Genomic DNA, 22,310 nt, shown 5'->3' with positions numbered 1-22,310 from the left:
TAACTTGTCCAGGAAGGAAAAAAAAAAAAAAAAAAAAAAGGAATGCTGCTGAATCTTTTGCTCTACACGCAAAATAGTGAATTTTACTTTCTGCCTTTGTAACTTATCACATTTTGATAACTCTGCTGCTTCTCTTGTTGCCATGGAAACAGCTACCTGACTGCCAACAGTCTAAGCTGTGGGCCTTAAGCTAATCACCGCTGAGAAAAAAGCGTGTGACTTTTTCTCTTAACTTTGCCCTCTTCCTCACCCTCCTCCCTCCTTACTGCTTCTCTCTTCCCAGGCCTTCCTGCCCTTTGCAGTAAAGATTCAACTTATGTTTCCATAGGAATGGAAGTGTGGGTCAAAGTAAAAAACTCAGCATGGAGCAAAGATGTACTATGGAAGGTTTCCTCCATTTACTATGTATCTATCATTGAAAACAAAATTACATTTCAGTATGAAAATACACCTCACAGGTCTTACCGAAATTTTTTCTCTGCACCCCAACCCATTTGAAAAAATTACTGTGTCATGTTTGATGACTGCATTTCAGAGACACGTGCCTATTCCAGTATGATTATGATACGTTAGCTCTTTCATTTGCCTTTCTTATTTGTATTTTGAGGTTTAACTGAGTTCATAATTAACTGGAGAGTTATGGGACCCATATAACTACTCCAGAGCTGATACCCACCACCTAATTTCATGTGACCTATGCGAAAAATACTTTTCCCCAATAGCAGCGTATGTTAGTAGGAGACAATGTCAATTTATTTCACAAGGTGAATATAAAGGATCTAGGACATGAAATAAAGCTGACTTTGGTGTGTGTAAACATGTTTTCCTTTCCCAACAATTTGATAGCTGCAATATAAAACATTTTTATAACTAGAAAATTCTCCATTTATAGCCTTATTAAAAGATAATCTGGCAAACCCGAAGACCAGGACCAAAGGTGTTTATCCCTGTAATTTTGAAATTTTCAAGATTTGAGATCAGATCCCTATTCCCAAGAGTTGGTAAAAGTTGGAGGGTGATCATTGCTTCCTATGGACATAGACTGAGCTAGGTGCTTCCAAAAGTGTTCACTACTTAACATTCTAGCATGAAACTTCAGTGTTAAACTTCAGGATATTGTGCCATGAGGAGAACAGCTGTTATTCATAAAGAGAAAGAGCAAGGAGAGCATGTAAGTCATCCATAAATTATCCAGATTCACTGCCAACATCGTTATAATAAATAAGACCAAACCTGCTGATGGAAGATGGCCCACCGAGAATCTCTGGCTATGCTTTCCTGGATGTCATTAGTTGATCCTCAGAGTGACATATGTCAGGTGCCAACTTTGCAATCAAAGAGTCACTTGTCTCAAGCCTTCCAAACCTGCCTGAAGCAATTCATCAGCATCTCATAACCTGTTGCTCAAGGAAAACCCCTGTACACAGAGTTTGCTTCAGTGGATGGCAGAAAATACTGAGAGCAGGTTTGGTAAGATTTTGGGTAAATGTGTTGCCACATTCAAGAGAAGCTTATGCACAGGAACTGACATTAATGCTCTCAGGAAAAGAAATCACAAAGATTCATGTATTTACTTGAATCTTCATTCAATTCAACAAGAATGTCAAGCACTAATTTATAAGGAATAGTAACATTTCCTACCTCAATTAAAATTTTTTTCTTAACAATTATTGTTTTTTAGTAAGATATAAAGGGTGTTGTGATCACTACTTGAAATGTTCCAAATTCCCACTACCGCGATGGATAGTGTCTATGAAGAAGGCATAAAAAATGTTTAAAGTGAACTACTAAAATCCCATCTCTTCAGACCACAGATATTTTAGACCACCTATCTGAACTGAGAAAGAACAACTCCAAAATTTTGTCTCCAGCTGAATATAAGCACCGAAATCCCCATAAATGACTTAGATTAGATTAGATAGATGAAGCTAACCCATAAATCAAGAAAATAATGTGCAAAAGTACTTCTCTGTGTGTTGTAAATCAATTTTTGTAACAGTTTTAATATTTTAATTTTTAAAAGCAAGGAACACAGAACAAAACTACAGGCATTTCAAAATAGTTTTTTTTTTTTTAAACTACTGGATTAATCTCATCAACAAACTTACTGGGCATTAATATTTGTACTAATTCCTTTAACAAATTAAAGAAACTCACTGGAGTCATATCATAACAAGGTCAAGGATTAATGGCTTCATTGAAATAGCAACTAACTTGGTTTTCTTGCCCAGATTTAAGAACAATTACAGAAGGAAAAAAGTATTTTTTATCCTTTTTTATTTAATTGGAATGAGAAGGACATAGGGAATTAAAAGTTTAGTACTTACTGAATATTAAAATGATGGTATTAAAACATGATTTTGAATCTCTGGTAACCAAGGAGATTTTCCATCATCATTATCAAAAGTCCTTAAGTGTCTATGCCACCAAAATAAGATAAGAGGGAAAGCAGCTATGATGTGGAAAAGCATTGGTTCAAAGTCAAGACACTTGAGTTCCAGTCTCAGATGGATGACTAACTAGCCCTTCAGTTTTCACCAAGTCACCTCCCCCTGGGCTCAGCTTTTTTTCCCTCTAAACAGGAGGACATAAGATTAGAACCATGAGCAGTAGAGGAAGGCTGACCAGGAGGCATTGAGCAGGAGGCGTCCATTCCACATCTCACAAATAGATGGCATTCCTTTGAATTTAGGACACCACTGATTTTAAGATGTGCCATTATTTTTACATGGCACCAAAAAAGAAAAATCACCACCAATTAAATGGTGACACCCTACCAAATGCATCCCAATTCCAGAGGCTTTAAGAAGCAAAGGAAAAAAAGTATTACCTTAGAATTGATAAAATATGGATAACTGAATGCATTCTTGCTGTGGCAGTGAGAGAGTCACATTCTGGAAGTGTGTGCTGAATTAGGTCTAAATAGTAAGGCTTAGTGGAAGGGACTGGGCCCAAGTGAGTATGAACTGGAAGACTCTAAGCCTGATTCTCTGATCCCAAGCTCAGTGATTTTCTACTGTATGACTTTGAACCCTGAGATCAAGTAGTTAAATTTTGAAAGTAGATGCATGCAAAATGAAGACACAAAGATACCAAGCAGAAACCAGTGTGCCATTAAAAAAAATATGTCTTTCTTCAATTGAGAAAGAACTCTTCATTATGCTTTGATTTTTAAAAAAAATTTTTAAAGTGATGTGCTTTAATACACACACTTATATTTACTGTGTGTTTCTACCACAAATTCTATCTTTAAGGTAGGTATTTATTTTGAAGTAGAAAAGAACTCAGTATCTATCACAATTTTCTACTTTAAGGTTTTCCTTTAATCTGTGAAGATTCACTTCTAAGTACCAGGAAACTGAAAAAGAAATATAAGATAGGAGTTTGCAACCAAAATTCTGGTTTAGGGCATGGATTCAAGTTTCCCAAAGGATACAAAAATGCTGATTTGAAGGGGCACATGCACCCCAACGTTTATAGCAGTGCTATCAACAATAGCCAAATAATGGAAAGAGCCCAAATGTTCATCGACTGATGAATGGATAAAGAAGATGTGGTATTTGGCAATGAAAAAGAATGAAATCTTGCCATTTGTGACTGTGTGGATGGAACTGGAGCATATTATGCTAAGTGAAATAAGTCAGTTAGAGAAAGATAGATATCATATGATTTCACTCATATGTGGAATTTGAGAAACTCAACAGATGAATATAGGGGAAGGGAAGGAAAAATAAGATAAAAACAGAGAGGGACACAAACTATAAGAGACTCTTAAATACACAGAACAAACTCAAGGGTTGCTGAACAGAGGGTAAGTGAGGGAAATGGGTTAAATGGGTGACGAGCATTAAGGAGGGCACTTCTCAGGATGAGCACTGGGTGTCATATGTAAGAGATGAATCACTGGGTTCTGCTCCTGAAGCCAAGACTACACTGTACGTTAAATAACTAGAATACAAAAAAAAAAAAAAAAAAAAAAGAAAGAAAAAAGAAAAAGAAAACCTTTCTAAGTTGGAATTAAGAAACTATCACACACAGTTCTGAATACAAGAAGGCTCAAACCAGTTGATGAGAGGTTTAGCAAATTGTAATTGAAATATAAAAATGCAGCTGTGAGGATTAACCAGAATTCAAATAGAAAAGGTAAGAAGTATAGGTTCAAACTCTAGAACACCCCTGGAAGCCTGATGCTGAGCTAACAAAAACATGAATCAGTAATTTGTACCTTGTAAGGAGAAATAATCAATTGCCTGAAAGCATTGGCAAAGTAAGTCTGAAAAGCACAAGTGGACTAACAAGTTACTCTAACCTCATTATTTCAGGTTGTCAGCCAGGCCTTGCAATAATTACTGCGCCCCACTTTTGAAATGTTCTTGCTTTCTTTTCACTCAGTGAGTGTAAGGATTGACTCATTACAGGATGAGCAGATAAAATAATTTTTATTCCAATACAATCCCAAAATCACACAGCACTTTTTCATAAATTCTAAAAAGAAGTAAGCTATTTTGGATTTGGAAATAATGATGGGGAACATGCTCAAGAAGAGACCATGCTTTACATCCCAGGCCCTGTCTTTCATCATTATATTATTAACTTAGTCAGTAGCATAACATGAAATTCTTAGTCTCTATGAATCATGAGTCAGTGGAAAATAGGAGAGAAGATAACTGAAGAAGACAAGGCATACTGGAAAGAGAATTCGCTTATTGAGAGCTGAAACAAGCCATCTGTCTGTCTATGACTATGTCTGTGTCTACATCTATATATCTATATCTAAATTCGTTTGGACTCATTTAGTTACCATGCCAACAATCTTCCTGCCTTACTAATTATTACTGTTATTATTTGAATTTCCTATAGGAATTTCATGGGCAAAAATTACTCTTAGGATTATAAATTGTACTCAGATTTTACTCAGAATCATTTACATTTCGTTTTTTAGAGGCACTTATAACATGATTTCTGCGTAATTTTTTAAAACAAAATATTGCTATATCAGCTGACTTTATGATTCATAAAATATTTTTCTTTTTAAAAAAATTTTTTTAATGTTTATTTATTTCTGAGACAGAGACAGAGCATGAGTTGGGGAGGGACAGAGAGAGAGGGAGACACAGAATCAGAAGCAGGCTCCAGGCTCTGAGCTGTCAGCACAGAGCCCGACGCGGGGCTCCAACACACAAACCGTGAGATCATGACCTGAGCCGAAGTCGGTCACTCAACTGACTGAGCTACCCACGCACCCCAAAATATTTTTCTTTTTAATTCATGAGGTATGGGTCGGGTTTTCTGATTTTGTATAGATATGATGAAAAGCATACTAATTATTATACAAATAGATTTTATTCATAATAAAAAGAGATTCTTGACATACCTCATGAAGCCGGAGATCTTTCTCATAAACAAGTTTTTTTACAAATGCAGCTATAAATACAACCCAGGCAACCATGAGCACAATTGGAAGAGAATAAGAGACACTGGTTAGGAAGCTGCAAAAAAACAGAAACAAAAAAAAAATTCAGCGACCCTAATGAATATCAACTGTGCAGATTGTGATAAACAAAAACACATTCCCTCTTACAAATTATAATCCTGCTTTGAAATTGAGAATAGTCATTAATATTATTCCTTTATTTATGAAGTACGAAGCTGACTTAACAGTAAGCCTTTGATTTTCTTGCTGTATTGTTGCAAAAGTAAAAAAAAAAAAAAAAAAACCTCTGGATTGTTGGATAAAATTACCCTATTGTTTAGAGTGTGTTTGAGTATGTCCTATCTAGGAAAATAATTATTACATAGATATAATTTCAAAGCTCAAAACCCTTCTGTCTAAACTAAATTCTTATCTAAAAGGCAGATTTAAAATTAGATGATGATCGGTTTATCTAGCTAAAAGCTATATCATCCCAAATTACTGTATTTATCTACTCTTTGGATGCTCATAGTTATTATTAAACTAAATTTCCCAAAATGAAATAAAATAAAACTCAAAGCATTCAATTTAAAATGCAAACAAAGAACTTGGATTCCTCAAAATAATGCTCCAGGAGATGTTTCATAAACAGTATATAAATGACTTTTCTGGTAATGTGTTAAATTAGGCAGTCACTGGAAGACTTCATCAGGCTCCAAATGTATTCTCCCGTGGCCTGCCCATGATACCAGAAAGTTCCAATGCAGTGTTTCTCAAAGTTAACCATGCATCACAATCACCTGAAGGGCTTACTAAACCATGGATTTCTGAGCCTTACCCATAAGCTTCTGATTATATCTGGGGTGGGATAAGAATTTGCATTTTAAACAATTTCCCAGCTGATGTTGATGTTGCTGGTCCAGAGACCATACTTTGAGAATCATGGTTCTGACATTACTCACATGTCTATGGGCAAATGAGTAGTTTTCAATGAGAAGAACTCTAAATTGATCTGTTTTCCGTAGTAGGCTCCACGACATTTTCACTTAGAGAAAGGCACCAAGGGTACTCCCCTTTTAATCTATAAGGCTAAGGAATTACCTTCAAAGGTCCTCATGAAAAATGCAAATATTAATGGAACATGACATCACCATCATTCATTATCACTTTACCATCAGAAGTGTATTATCATCAAAGATAGGAGGGTTTTGTTTGTTTGTTTTGTTTCATACATGTGTGTGTGTTGTTTTTTTGTTTTTGTTTTTGTTTTTTTGTTTGTTTGTTTTTTTGGATGGAGAAGAAGGTGGGGGCCATATCCATTGTTTTTGGTTCCTGGGAAACTGTCTGGCATGGCTTAGGCACTTAGACAATATTTGTTGAATGAATTTTCTCTTGGTTCAGGTCCAGCCCTAATGGTGTTTCTGGCTCTAGAATTAGGTAAAGGGCCTCATTCATTAATAACAAATTCCCTAAAATGTTTCTTCCAGTGATGGTGTATTTTAAGATTGGTTTGGTTTAGGTTTGGTTTAATATAAAGGAGAAAATTCTGGTCTCCTAATCGAAAGACCTCTGAGTTACCAGCTATACAACTACGGACACGTTACTTAAGCTTTCTGGATTTTAGTTTTTTCATCAGGAAAATACGGTTGATGATACCTCATCTCACTTACCGTACTAAGGTTGTTGGGTGAACAGAGGAAATAATATATGTGAAAGCACTTTGTATGCAATAAAGAGTTGATATGTATATGTAGGATATTATGACCATACTCCCATGAAGAATGCAGAATATAGTTACTTTTATTCTTAAAAAGAAAATCCAGGTACCCACTATCCTAGGTACCAACATTTATAAGGGGGAAAAAATGAGCGGAAAATAGATGAGAAATTTTCTTTTAATTGAACCCACAGGTCTTTACTATTCGTGCCAGCCGATGCAGTTCCCACACAGTTCAGGCTGCAGAGAACTGACTGGCCTCCACAATAAGCAGCTAACCTTGACAACCCACTGGTGGAAGCCTCATCCGTCTCCCTGGATCGCTGCTGCACAAAGGGTTGCATCACCTCATTTTATCTACAGCTCTTGAAGCAGCCAAAGTAGACAGACACATTGATAGAAAGAAAAAAGAAAAAAAAAAGAGCAGAGCCATCTAAATTGTATATAAACTGAGCAAATGGGCTAACAAGTGTAATCTCATTAAAGTAATATTCTGCCTCAAGCTTTTATGTAGGAGGATGAGGCTGACTGTGGTCAGAGTGGAGGAGCCAGCCAGCGCTACCCGCCTGGCAGACTTTTTGAACGTTCAAATTCAATTGTCTAAAACATGATCCGTACATTTTTTGTTGATGTAGCAAACCATGTGAGATAAGGATTTCTAGCAAGTGGACTGGTAGTACCTAACATAACATAGTGTTAGATGGCATAATATTTATCTTAGAGAGTGAATCAATGATGTGCTCTATCAAAATTTTTCTTAAAATTGGTCATGGACTCACAGATTTTTAATAAAATTTGAGAGTTGGAAGAGATGTTAAGATTGCCTTGTTTAATCCTCTCCTTTCACTAGAGAAAGCGAAGACCAGTAGAGAGTAGGTAGCATCAAAATCGTGCAGTGATGCATTCAGGTCTGTAGTTTAATGTTCCTAATTCAAGGGCCATAGTCCTTGGAAAGCTAAGGGTTATGATGAAGAAAACCTGAATCATTTGGTAAGAACTTTGCCATCATTTTGGTAACAATGAGCAGCTGTAGTGGAGCTGTGCCCTGTACCATCGACCCTCTCCTGGAAGCAAGCTTTAGACAAAACTTTGGTGAAAGAGATCGCTTTCATTTGATACATGTGAATGAATACATAGAAATGAGTGCTCAAAAAAGTGGTTGACTATTAAAAGAGGCTAGAGCTGCAGAGACTTACTTGTCTTTCATGTAGCAGGGATATGGAATTGCTTGGACCTGGACTGCTATTTCCTGGGAGTTTCTTCCAGTCTGCAATTCAATGATTGCTCTCTCAATACTATCCTGTAAGTAAACAAAAGCCCTGCCATAGATCTGGTTATGTGATGGAGAATTGTGTGGCCCCGGGGCCCAAATCTTGGTCCTTATGCTTCTTGTGGTCTGTGCAGTCTTGAGACTCATGCGGATGGTATATTTTATGACAGGAGGAAGAGAGACATTTTCAGAGTCATAGCCTCTATGCCGACTTCTGTTAGAAGGAAGCTTAAAAATAACACCTAAAAATAAAAGGGAAACAACAGCATAAAGGTTATTTTATGGTTGACATTATTCATTGTTTGGAGGGGACACTTAGGGGGCAGCCAAACAGGCAATTGAGTTTGTAATGTGACAGTAAGTTCAGGCTCCTAATTTACAGGAAAGATGGCTAATTGGAAGTGACAACTTCAGAGATTCAAAGCAGGAGTTTGAGAATATAATTACAAACTAAGTGGCCAGATTAAATAGATCACTCTAAGCCACTTACTAAAATTAAAACACGCACGCACACACACACACAAATGAATAATCTTGACTGATTATGAAGATGGACTCAACTTCACCCCATAACTATGTAATCCATTTCAGTCTCAATTCTAACCATGCCAACAAAATTACACATTTGTTGAAGTCTCCACGGACAATATAGTTGGTTTACTACATGAAAGGTTCTCATTTCTAAGGACATCAGAGGGGACAGTGACCCCCCCCAGACTACTTTTCTGAGTTCTGGATGAAAGGGGTGAGGAAAGAATTTGGCCAATTTTAGTACAAAGAGAAGCTCAAACTCTAGTAGAATGACACTTACTTCCAAAGAGTTCGTTGCTTTTGTAAAGCCTTTTAGCCTGTCTCTCCATCTCATCTATGCTTTTTGCTGCCTGAATACGGTCATATAATACACAGGAGGAAATATTTACTGTCAGGGAGGACAGTGTGTTGAGATGATCAATGAGGTCAATGCTGTTTTCTAATTTCAGCCTTAGAATATCTAAAAAAGCAAAGCAAAACAGACAAAACACATATTAGTTGTATTATAATGTTGTGTCTAATAGTACTGAGACAAACAAAATACTGACTTTTTGGTATGTAATAACCATTATACTAGATTATGAGTAATAGGAAGTTGTAGAATTTGCTCCAAAAATATCCAGTAACAAAAATAGCTAATAACACATAGGAAAATGTATCCAGTTGTTCAAATATTCATTGAAGAGTATGTTGAGCTGGTACTGATATAGTAGACCCAAGTTCAAAGAGTGGTACAAGCCAATTTAAAAGTATATCCTGCTACAATTTAGGTAACCAATGACTAAAGGTGAATAATTAAAAATATATATCTACATGTAGTCAGGAAGAACACTAGTGATAAAAGTTTTGAATAAACAGAAATACTTAACTTCATTCAGGGAATGTGAATGTAAGAATTTAAACAAAGAAAAATCTATGTAGAGTGCAAATAAACTATGTCATTAAATAAGTTGTGCTACAGAATCATTTCTTAGGAGACTGTGAGAATCTATGCCACATAGTTAACAACTTTCTAAAACTGATATAAAACCTTAAGTGAGTTATGTCTATTGATATCTGTATTAATCTAGACAAAATGATCAAGTTTTTATTTCAGGTAATTACTTTGGAAGAAAGAGGATTTAATTGCTCTTCAATTTCATGATTCCTTATGAGGAAATCAACCGAGACAAAGGGTAAATATGAAATTGCAAGTTAATAAATCACTTGGCCAATTAAGTTTTCACTGACTTGATCATCATGAATACCAAGAATGCTGTATCATAAATCCCTCCTCACAGAACCCAAACATGACTCTTCCAAACTCCAACGCAAGACTAATTTCTCACAGAGGGCAACTTCTTAAATGCATTTCTCATTAGAATTTAAAGTGAAATGGTTTGCTGGATATAGACATTGGTGGGGGAGGGGTAAAACTGTGGTTGAACAGTGGCCTCCAGCGGCCATTGGAAATTAACACAACACCAAGGATTCCTTAGAAATGCTGGCAGACAGGATCAAAGAGCTATGAGGGTCAGTGCCCCACTCCCAATTCAAACTATATAAACTCTCAGATACTAAGTTGCATATACAATTACACAAACATCAAGTCTCACTGCTACATTCATTTTAGTCTATTTTTAAATTCTAGAACTCCTGTCCTATATTAAGAAGATAAAATTTATATAAAACTTTGTAGTATATTCCCGATGTTTTGATCAAATGGTTTCTTACCCAAATGGTACTTTTAGAGAATAAATACACTAGTATCTTTCCTTAATGAAACTCGGTCAACTATCATAAAGTGCACACAATTATATACAATACAAACATGAGCCTAATTCCTCCCTACTGGTTTACAGACTATGTCACTTCTGTCCCAGGAGCTTCAGGGAGGAGGGGCACTTGCTCTACTGCAGCCAAATTCTGATGCTCTCAATCCCTTCCTCATACTTGTGGTTGCATAGCAACAGTGAATCAGACACAGACTGAATTAGATGTCTTGCATCCGTTAGGTTGAAGGTGGGGATGTGGCAGAGGGAATGCATAAGTTCAGACAGCTTCCTTTGATCCTCTTTGCCTGTTTCTTTTAAATGACCATGAGAGGAGGATCCAACCTTGAATACTGATTTAAGTTTATTTTCTTTTGAATCTCTTCATTGCCTTTGTTTTGCTTCTGCTAACTCAATAATTTCTTCCAGTTACACTCTGGGTTAATCAAAGTGATACTGAGGCCAGCGGAGATAAGATGTTAAATGTAGCTGGAAATAAACCATTTCATCTTCCTTTGTCCTTAAGGACTTGCTTTTCATCAAGTTGCTGGGCGGGGGGAAGTCCTCTTACTTCTAGCAATCTACCAAGTGACCAATGACTATAGGAATACATGAAGTATATACTTGTTGAAACTAACTGCAGACACTGGGTATGTGAATAGTTATTACTACTTGTAGTAATACGACTATCTGGGAAAAAGATGGATAGATATGTCCAAGATTTTACTGTCCTTAGAATAACTAGCTAAAAATCAAATGCAGAAGAAAATAAAACGTTTTCAAATGCAACCATGTTTTTCACATTCCTGACATGACTAGTGAATAAAAGTTTTGTAACTCTGGACTTACCGAGTTCATCGATCTGTTTCAATAGTTCAACGGCATCAAGTCCCACAGAGAATTTCACAAAAACTTGCACAAAGGGGTTCCTTAAAGTATTCTAACAAATAACAATAGGGAATCAGTTTCAGTACAAGAAAACATGTTTAATCATCATCTGTCTAACAGCATCTACAGTGAAAGGAAGTAACAACCACCCGGCATTATCAATGCATCACCTTGCAGTGCTCACATACAAATCCTTAGAAAGGAAGAGAAGGTGTGTGGCTGGTAATGACTAGAAAGGCTGGGTTTTATTGTTGATAGACACAAATTAGTCAGCATGCTCCTGTGGCCAGATATGACTCTAATTATCAACATTAGGAAATTACATTCAATGTAACAGTCCTTTTACCCAGGCTATGACATCATTTGTTTTTTGATATACTCTATACACCACTGTAGTGGTTCATGGTTGAATTTTGTTCAACTAAAAGAAACTGATACAACTTTTAAAAATTGTGAAGTCTACAGGCATCTGGGTGGCTCAGTCGGTTGAACAACTTCGGCTCAGGTCATGATCTCATGGTTCGTGAGTTCGAACCCCACATGGAGCTCACTGCTGTCAGTGTAGAGCCTGCTTCCAGTCCTCTGTCCCCCCTTTCTCTCTTGCCCTTCTCCTGCTCATGCTGTCTCTCTCTCTCAAAAATAAATTTAAAAAATATTTAAAAAATTGTGATGCCTAAATGGAACTTCATATCACAATTGATAGGTGCAAGAGTTCTACTACTTCCTAGCTATGGGCTCTCAGCAAGCAATCTGCTTTTTCTAGCTTCATGTTACTTTTCTGTAAAGTAGAGATGAATGACTCATCAGAACATTCAAATGTAAATTACTATAATATCATTTATCATTGCAAAAAGCACAATTATGTGAACATGGAAAAATAAACTGACGATAAATCTTTAAATTTCTCTATCTCCATGGAAAGACTGAAAAATTAAAAAAAAAACAAACCTCAATGCTTTAACATATAATGATTTTATAGCTATCTTCCAAATTAGGAGACATAGCTTCTACCACTCCAGAAATACAGCCAGGTAACACTTGTTGAGACCTTACTGCGTACTGCACACTGTCTAACAGACTTTAGCTTAATTTTCTCACAGAGTTTTCCAGAACACCTTGAGGTCCCTTAAGGACACAAAATTAATAAGGGCTAAAGGGCCAAAGACAGAGAATTCAACGTGATTAGAGAAATGCTTATCTTATGTGTTAATTCATGGCCATGTTTTTATGGGAACCAGACTAAAACTGGTTTTCCCTTTGGAAGACAATCCAGGATCACTCATCATTCTATCCTTCTTACCAATATCTTCAGTTTTGTTACCATGGAGATAAAAGGTTAAGAATAATATGTATTAACAGAGCATAGATACAACAGAATTAATTCACTAAATCCACAGATGCTGAGGGGTAAGGGCAGGTGACAGCATGTAGACTGACAGCTATCACACAGCTACACACCGTGATAACCCAAGTCCTCTGAAGTCTATTTACCAGGAATTAATTTGTGCATCCTGGAAAAACTGAATTAGAGCATTACTAATAAACAAAGCACTGTGTCTGTTGCAATTCAGAGAAGATCCACTGAGCCATATCTCCATTCTCCCACCACTCCTTTTGCGATCAATCCTGTGATGAGTGACACTATTTTTACATGCTTTCACACATATGATCCTCACAAATCTGTGAAGTGGCTCTCAGTATATTCATTTTAGAGATTCGTAAACTGTCGATCAAGTGTCTTATGTCATTTGCCTCGGGATTCACATTGGCAAAGCCAGGTGTTATGCTAAAAGCCTTAAATTTCAAAATCTGTGTACATTTGCATAAATAACTTTTTCCTCAATAATTGAGAATAATGATTTATTTTTGGTCTAGAGCAGAATCAAGTTGCTTCCATTAGCTGATGGTCCCTTTATGGACACAATCACAGAATTTCTTCATAGCAAATTATTGCACTTTGGAACTATTATGCACAGATCATGCCTTTTGTTAATTCACTGCTTTAGCCACAAAACTTTCCTTAGTGAAATGATATGTGTAGGGTTTTTTTTTTTTTTTTTTTTTTTTTTACTCCACAGAAAAAGAGTTAAAGGAAAAAGAGAACAATCTTCCATTTAGGAAAACAGATAGGTCAACAAAGTACTATTAAATGGTCTTTGTTACATAAAACATCCACTTGAACCTGCTTAAAATTAGAACCAAGTTTAATAGCAAATTGTGGGGAAGATGTCTGATGCAAGTTTACTTTTCTTATATTAAGTTATTAAATATCTATTTCAGAAATGTATTTTATATTATAATATAAACTTTATATATTATTTATGATAAAAGCCAGATTGTAATTATAACTATGCGCTGATTGTTAGTCAAAACAAAGACTAAGCAAGGCATCTTTGGATATAATTTTTCTGACAAAGTTGTATGAACCAAATCCTTTATTCTATGTTTAACTTCTTGAGCATGTTTTTAAGAAGGACCTTTTTTTTGCAAATATATTTTAGCTCTCCATCAATTTTCCATGGGCCTCTCTCAATACTTTGATATGTAAACCATTCTCTCTTAAAGTTCCTATGTTGCATCCTTCCTGCCAGTTTTCTCTTCTCCAACTGGTAGCTGGTCTGACTCTGCTGCTCCATTGTTCTCAGTAGCTGTTTGTGATTGGAACATTTGCCCCACATTATTTTCAACATCTTCAGAAAACCCTACATCTTTTGCAAGAATTGCAAATTATACTTTGAACCAGTGCACATTGTTTTTGAGTTGCATTGTCAAATCTTTACCCTAGAGTGCTGTATGTTTCAACCAAAGAATTCCCCAAAGTGAACATTCTTCTCCAGAATACTAGTATTTTTAGGAACTCTGGTTCTGTTAAAATAGCAAAAAATAATTTAAAGTGAAGGGACAAATAAAGTAAACACATTCTAAGTAGTTTTTACAGCATTTCATTTTTGGAAAACAAGATTTACATCACTAGTTAGGTCTCAAGTTCAACCTGTAAGATGGCTTATCTCTGAATTACAGATACAGAGAGGATGCACCACAGGAGGTGAGGATGATTAGGAATGTGAGAGATCTGTTATCCTGTCTCAGACTTTCTCTCTGGAGGAGATGAAATTTAATCTATTGGATACGGATTCCAAGTTACTACAGGCCCATTGCCATAATGAGGATGATTAAAATCTTAAAGAATTATAATTCCTATGAAGAAGAATGACAGAGCTGTCTCCTACCTGGAGCATGGGAATTGTCTGGTTTAACAGGTGGAAGGAATTCATGAAAAGTGGTGAGTTATCCATCCACTCTTGAGATTTCTCTCTTAATTCCGCCAGCTGCCTCAGAGTTACATTAGACTTAAAGACAAAGAAACAAAGACAGATCAGGTCCATCACTATTTCTCCTACATCCCAAAAAGGTATCCTAAGGTTATTTTGTTATACAACTTTAAAGAAACAGTTCTAAAAGGTAGAGCTAGTAAAAAAAAAATTGTCAGAAATTTCCTACATGGTCAGAAGTTTTTAAATGACAGCTTTTATTATATAGGGTCAGGATCACTTTTAAAAATTCTGGAAAATGTAGGGTTTGCTTCAGTGTCCACAGTGAATTTACAGTTAAAATGAAAACATGTCTTCTGGAGTTCTCACAAGTTATTCATTTTTTCCAATGACACATTTAACTTAACTACTACAGAAACATCCTAGTTCAAAGATATGAGGAGAATACTCTCATATACTGCTGGTGGAAATGGAGGTGTTACAGCCTTTTTTGGAAAGCAATCTGACAACAGACATTACATAAAATACAGTATTCCTTAATCCCTCAATCCTGAACAATCATTTCATTGAAATAAAAATTCCACTGCATAAATAACATGCATGAGAATATTTGTTGTTATATTATTTACATTTGCAAAAACAAAAATGAAAACAAAAGGAAACACTGGAAACACAATAAATGCCCAACAACTGAGGATTGGCTGAGTAAATCCTATGGTATGAAAAAGTTTGCAATTTTCAAGAAGAATGAATTAAACGATGCCAATTGAGTTAGAATTTCCACAAGGTATTGTTGTGTGAGTAAAGTAATACATAGAAAAGTACTATAATGTAACCTCATTTTAATAATGCAAGCAGTGACAAAAACCTTGCATATGAATGTATGTATAGTATCATGATCTATAAAGAATTAGAGAAATGTACATAAATGACAAAAAAAAACATCCTTGAATACTAAAAATTATAAGTTACATAAAAGAAAGAATAAGATCAAGAGGAGAGAAAGAGAGGAGGTGAGAGCCAAACAAAAACAAAAGACAAAAAAATGACTACACTTGGAAAATAAGCAGGTAATGACTTCACTTATGCAAAATTATTAGGAGCACATAGTCAATAAAGCAAATTAAATATTAAAATGCAAACAATAAAAAACAAACGTCATCCTAGAAACCAGTGATGAACTCATGTCCATTTTTATATAGACCTACAATAACGTTATATTCACCTAAACTATGGTCTAGTGACCAAGTAATGGTAAAGTGGAGATTTTTTCCTTCCACTCTATCATTTTAAAAGTATCAAATTTATAATTCAAATCATGAAAACTGCAACTTTCAAAGTTGCAGGGAAATGTAATTATGATTAAGTTAGGTAGATGATAAGTATAGTGACTATTAATGATGTTGTATTTCTCGATGTCTATCTTTCATATAAACATAACATGTTGAATTGTACAACCTAATGTGAAGCCAATAATTTATAATTTAGGGATTGTTTTTGTTCAAACTAGTTACATAATGCTCTAATATTATTTTTTTCTAGTGCCATTATTTTAACATATTTGAAAATTAGACACTAGTGGTAGAAAAATTTTCTGCTTTTGGAGATAAGCTGAAAAATATGAGATCTTGCTTCAACTAACCTCACTCTCAAGTGTCACCCTGGTTCATTTCTCTTCAAAGGGCTACTAAACAATCTACACTGTTTACACATGTACAGGGCAGAATCTGAGAATTACGAGTTTCAGAAATCCAAGGGTAATACTAGGTAAGATATAAAGAAATCTGAGTCAACTATAGTAGATTTGGAAGCTGACTACTTTAAAAATCATCTTAATACTTTAGATAGAAACTGTGAGTTATAAGGGTCAAACCTTTTCCATTATTGCCTTTGTGATGGGGGTATATGGCGCGTACAAAATTTTCCCCAACAACATAGGTTTCAGGAAAGCCCAAATCACAGGTCCAGCAGGCATATTAATGATGTCTTTATAAAGGGAGAAGCAAAATGGTGCTGGAAGGAAAAAGTGAATAAAATCCATTTAGTATGTGTATGTAAAATCTATTTTCTTATGGTAAATTGACACAGATTATTGTTATTACGCCCACAGATGCATGTCTTATACTTCCTTTATTATTAACAGTTGTGAAGCATCTGGTATCAAAGTAAGAAAGTGTAGTAACAAATCTTTAGGTATGAGAGTTTAACCCAATAAGCAAGACTATGATAAGTGATGGCATTTGCCAAGAGGAGTTAGAAAGGTTTTGAAAAATCACATTTCAGAGTATCTTCCAACCAACACTTAATTTAAAAATATATACGTTAGTATGCAAAAATATGATACTAGGGTAGTACCAGATATATAAGAGTTGTTCAATAAATTTTGAATGAGTAAAGAGATGAATAAATGAGTCAATCCAATTGCACGAATATACTAAACATTCATATATCACTTGGAAGAGCTCAACTGATAGAATTTTGCATCCCAAGTAAATGGTGTTGATGTGCTACTAAGCGTTTATAGTTCTGCTGCATTCACAGAGCTTTTCTACGTGTGAGACTAATTTCTAATTCTCAAAAGTTAAGAAAAATGTTGAGTAAGCAGATTTAAGGCATGTTTTTGCATTATTTACTGGCAAGGACAGTATAGTTGTGATGGACAAGTTCTCAGTGTTGTGACTCAGAAGCTAGACTGCTGAGCTCAACTCATAGCTCTGATACTTCCACGTTGGGTGACCTTGGCCAGTTACTTAAGTCTGTCTGCACCTCAACTCCCCTAAGATGGAGATGCCTACCTTCTAGTTTTGCAACGTGTGGGTCAGTCAATGTGCAAACATGCCTGAAGTGTGGGAAGTGCCGTGTAAGTGCTGGGGAAAATTAATGCCTCATTTATTATGAAAGGTTAAGACACAGTGGACAATGTTGTTAGGAGATGATGTCACTTTGCTAATTTTGAAGTATACTTACTGGTATGTGTGGGGATTCCATATTTGGAAGCAATCTGTTCTTTGCTTAATTTGTAAGTCAAAAAATCCTTGGTGTGGTTGCCTTTTCGCCTTTGAGAAGAGGGCAGCAAGGCAGTTAAATATTCAGTGGTGATCCCCTGGGAACACAATGCTTGGGAGATGGTGCTAAATGATCCTTGGGGAGTGTTCATCCGGTTGCTTCTGTACATTGCCTGGGAGATAAAAATACACGATTTATTAACATTATGTAGCTATAAATGCTGCTGAGGACAATACAGAAGAAAACCTGGTAATGCTTAGAGTATCCTTATAGCTTCCATAACTCCTTTAAAACACGTATCCTGGGGCGCCTGGGTGGCGCAGTCGGTTAAGCGTCCGACTTCAGCCAGGTCACGATCTCGCGGTCCGTGAGTTCGAGCCCCGCGTCAGGCTCTGGGCCGATGGCTCAGAGCCTGGAGCCTGTTTCCGATTCTGTGTCTCCCTCTCTCTCTGCCCCTCCCCCATTCATGCTCTGTCTCTCTCTGTCCCAAAAATAAATAAAAAAAAAACGTGGAAAAAAAAAAAAAACACGTATCCTAAATGTAAATGCAGAATGCTGAACCTCGCTAATTTAAGTGGCAATGCTTTTGCCAGACTAGAAGAGTTTCCCTGCAGGTGATTTTTTTGAATGTACTGTATTTGTAGCTGCATGTATTATAACTAATGTCAAATAAAAGTTAATATGACAAAAGGAATTTCCCAAGAAGCACATTACTGGGTGGCTTTCCTACCTGTGTTAACGGAACACTTCTGGGCAGATGCATTTGTTTCAGGGATGACATTTTATCCAGCAGCGGACGTGTGCCGGAAGCCATCTGACTGAGAATCTCTTTTAGCCTCATGAAGAGTTCTATCATCTTTTCTACTGGCTTTTGATCTTCCCTAGGGAAAAACACCTAACAGGAACAGAATAAAAATAAATGATCTATGTGGATACATTGGCACCTGCGCTCACTGTTGGTAAGAATCTAAAAAGTTATAATCACTGTGGAAAAAATTTTGGAAGTTTATTAAATAACTTAGATATAAGCTTACCATGCCACCCAGAATTCCATTCCTAAGTATTTATCCAAGCAAAAGGAAAATGCATGTCCACACAAAGATTTGTATGTGAAGGTTCATAGTGGCATTATTCACAAGAGCCAAAAAAAAAAAAAGAGGAAACAATCCAAATGAATGGACAAACAAAATGTACACCCTAAAACTAGAATACCTGTTTGGCAATAAAAAGATACGAAATACCGACACATGTTGCAACATGCGTGAAATTCAAAAACATTATACTAAGTGAAAAAACACACACACACAAAGACCACAAATATATGATTCCGCTTATATAAAATGTCTAAAAAAGGAGAATCTCTGGAGATAGAAACTAGATTAGGGCTGCCTGGGCTAGAGGTCAGAATGAGAAGTGACTGCATATAGACACAAAGTTTCTTTCTGGGGTTGACGGAAGTATTCTAAAATTATGTGGTAGGGGTGCCAGGGTGGCTCAGTCGGTTGAGTGCCCGACTCTTGATTTTGCCTCAGGTCATGATCTCACAGTTCCTGAGACTGAGCCCCGTGTCAGGCTCTGAACAGATGTAGCAAAGCCTGCTTGGGATTCTCTCCCTCCCTCTCTCTCTCTGCCCCTCCCCTGCTCATGCATGCATGCTCTCTCTCTCTCTCAAAATAAATAAATGAACTTTGAAAAAATAAAATAAGGTAAAATTATTTTGTGGTAATGGTTGCACAATCATTGAATTGGACACTTCAAATAAGTGAATTTTACGGTACATAAATTATACCTCAATAAAGTTGCCTAAATGATTTTAAAAGTCATAAAGGCAAATGTCAATTACACAATTCTTCATGTATGCTGTTGCTCAAAGATCATATAATATTATCCTTAAAATCAGAAAAACCCTGTCAAAAAACTCATGTGATTTATCAGGTTTTATCACAATCCCATAAAGCTCTTCTGATGCATGAAGTAATACTGGAAATGCTGTAAAATTTTAAAGTAACTTCATCCTCTGATTCATTTCACCAACAAACTTTGATTGAGTGTCTGCTATGCTCCCAGCATGGGTGAGGTGATGGGTATATTGGGTGGTACACAAACTGACATCATCCCTCCACTCAAGAGGCTTTGGTTTAATAGATATCAAACAAATCAATAGATGAAAGACTGGGGGAATATGAGGGGGTACGGGGAGTTTAGCTAAGAATCAAAAAAGACCTTTCTTTCCGGTATGGCCTTGCAATGGAGAGAAAGAACAAACCAGAGAAAGAATAAGCAGAGGAAGGTTACAGGTAGAGGGAAAGATGTGTGAGGTCCATGAGGAGGGACAGTTCTTGACACGCCCAAGATAGTCAAAGACCACCATTATGAGAACAAGATGCAGTTGGAGAGATATCTTGAAGACACAGATACCTCATTAGCACAGCTATTAATTACAGTCATGTTTTTTTCTAAATTGAAATCAACATTTCAGTTTTTCTTCCAGTGCTACCCAAATTCTTGGCATTCTTACACTGATGTGAAATAAATGGACTAACGATGAGTAATTTTTCGTTATTTTTCTTTGCAACACCTAAAAGAGGTAGGAATGGTCTTCTGTTTGTCAAAGGTACATATTTAACTACTAGACTCAACAAAAAATGTTTGGTTTAGTATCTGTTCTGCAGAGGCATTATAAAATAAGAATTAAAATTTTAGATGAAAAAAATTAAAAAATAAAATTTGAGATGAGCAGAATTAATAATTTCACTTCATATGCATTTGAAGTCATAGTTTACGAAACATAACCATTTGTATAATTACTGGGTATTTGCTGAGTGCCTTTATGGGCCTGGCACTATTCCTGGCATTTGAAGTATTGGGTGGTTCCACATAGCAGCTATGGGCCCAAGGAGATACCATGGAGGAAAGAGAATTTCACAGATGGGAAGGGGGTTTGCAGATTATGGGGATCCTGTAGGATCTGGGGGGTTTACCTGAATAGAATGGGGAGCCACTGGAAGGTGATGAGCAGAGGGGTGGCATAATGTCACTTAAGTTTTAAAATGATCACTCTGGCTGTTTAAGAATGGTAGGGAAGGGTAGCATTAGGGAGGTTACAAGTGTGGAGGCAGGGAGTCCCAGTTAAGAGGCCAGCACAGAAGGGGTGCCTGGGTGGCTCAGTTGTTTAAGCGTCCAACTTTGGTTCGGGTCATGATCTCATGGTTTGTGAGTTAAAGCCCCACATGGGTCTCTGTGCTGACAGCTCAGAGCCTAGAGCCTGCTTCAGATTCTGTGTCTCCCTCTCTGTCTCTGCCCCTCCCTTACTCACACACACACACACACTCTCTCTCTCTCTAAAATAAATAAACATTGAAAAAAAAAAAAAAGAGGCCACCACAGAAAGATAGGTATGGAAAATGATAATCCAGAACAGGATTACTGATAACTAGTCCTAAAACATTTTCATCCCCTTTTCTATAATGTCTCAACAACATATGTCACCCAAATTGCTTCTGGTTCTTCTTACTGTAAAGAGAAAAACACTTTTTGCAATGTTTTCAATAATATGTAAATATTTTTGATCTAGTATAGATGTGGGTGAACATAGATGTTTAATTTTCTTATGTTTATATTTTTCTTTCAGTTTGGTGTTACATAAGCACTTATAAAGCATGCACTTATTGTAAGATGAAGTCATTGCTGACTTTTCTAAGTTCTGATAATGATCCATTTATTTTATTCTACTGCCTGAGTAACAGTAGCCTCTTTCTAAATTGATGGAAAAAACACATACAAATTTTTAACACCAAACAAATCTCCACTTTCTTAAAAAATCTGCTTTAATCTTTATTATTCTACCAAATTAATGCTTGTTCACTGTAAAAAAATATACACACACACACATTTGTATCTCATACTTTAGTATAATATATATTAAATTTAATACCTGGTCTTGGATATACAAACTGAGAGTTAATAAGGCAATAATATTAATTTCCCCATTTATAAAATGTGCAAATATGCAGTATACGATCTCTAAGGTTCTATTTAGCTCTAAAATAAAGCTATAATTCCAAAAGCTGTATAAATGGATCTTATTCATTAGAGTATCAGAGAGCATACTCATGTAATCAAATATTTTTATTCTAAACTGTGAATATAAAGTATTTCATCAACAGAAACTTGCCTTGTATGTGAAGTTGTAAATGTCCAAGTAGTGCAGAAGGGTGAGACCAATGAGGTAAGACTGACGGGATCTTTCTGGAACAGACAGGTTGCAGAACTCCTTCATCACATCCTCCATTTTGGAATAGGTCATATTAGCATCACAAGAATGCAACCAGAACACACGAGAAATAATCTGCAAGTTGGAGGAAGAAAAATATTTTAGTTGTGAATCCTTTGAGAGCTAGCTCTTAACATAAAGGTTTTTCTTTACTCTTAGACTTCACTTAAAAATATGATAAATTGTCCT

General features: G+C 36.1%; 1 protein-coding gene across 1 annotated transcript in view; it reads right to left on the bottom strand.

Moving 5' to 3' along the window:
• Nucleotides 1–22,310, bottom strand: part of ABCA12 (ATP binding cassette subfamily A member 12) — a 185,427-nt gene that overhangs the window by 50,382 nt on the left and 112,735 nt on the right. The window contains exons 15-23 of the mRNA XM_047085001.1: nt 22,023–22,196; nt 18,579–18,743; nt 17,810–18,020; nt 16,716–16,855; nt 14,801–14,920; nt 11,532–11,622; nt 9,212–9,391; nt 8,327–8,642; nt 5,375–5,489 (exon numbers count right to left, since the gene is read on the bottom strand). Of these exons, the coding sequence (XP_046940957.1) occupies nt 5,375–5,489; nt 8,327–8,642; nt 9,212–9,391; nt 11,532–11,622; nt 14,801–14,920; nt 16,716–16,855; nt 17,810–18,020; nt 18,579–18,743; nt 22,023–22,196 (1,512 nt within the window). The remainder of the gene's footprint in view (nt 1–5,374; nt 5,490–8,326; nt 8,643–9,211; nt 9,392–11,531; nt 11,623–14,800; nt 14,921–16,715; nt 16,856–17,809; nt 18,021–18,578; nt 18,744–22,022; nt 22,197–22,310) is intronic.

Source organism: Lynx rufus, unplaced genomic scaffold (genome assembly GCF_022079265.1).
Source record: "Lynx rufus isolate CCGP_SWC_20201006 ecotype Redwood Valley unplaced genomic scaffold, mLynRuf1.p SCAF_2, whole genome shotgun sequence".
NCBI lineage: Eukaryota > Metazoa > Chordata > Mammalia > Carnivora > Felidae > Lynx > Lynx rufus.
The sequence above is the reverse complement of the archived record's forward strand: the minus strand, read 5'-3'. Positions and strand labels throughout refer to the sequence as shown.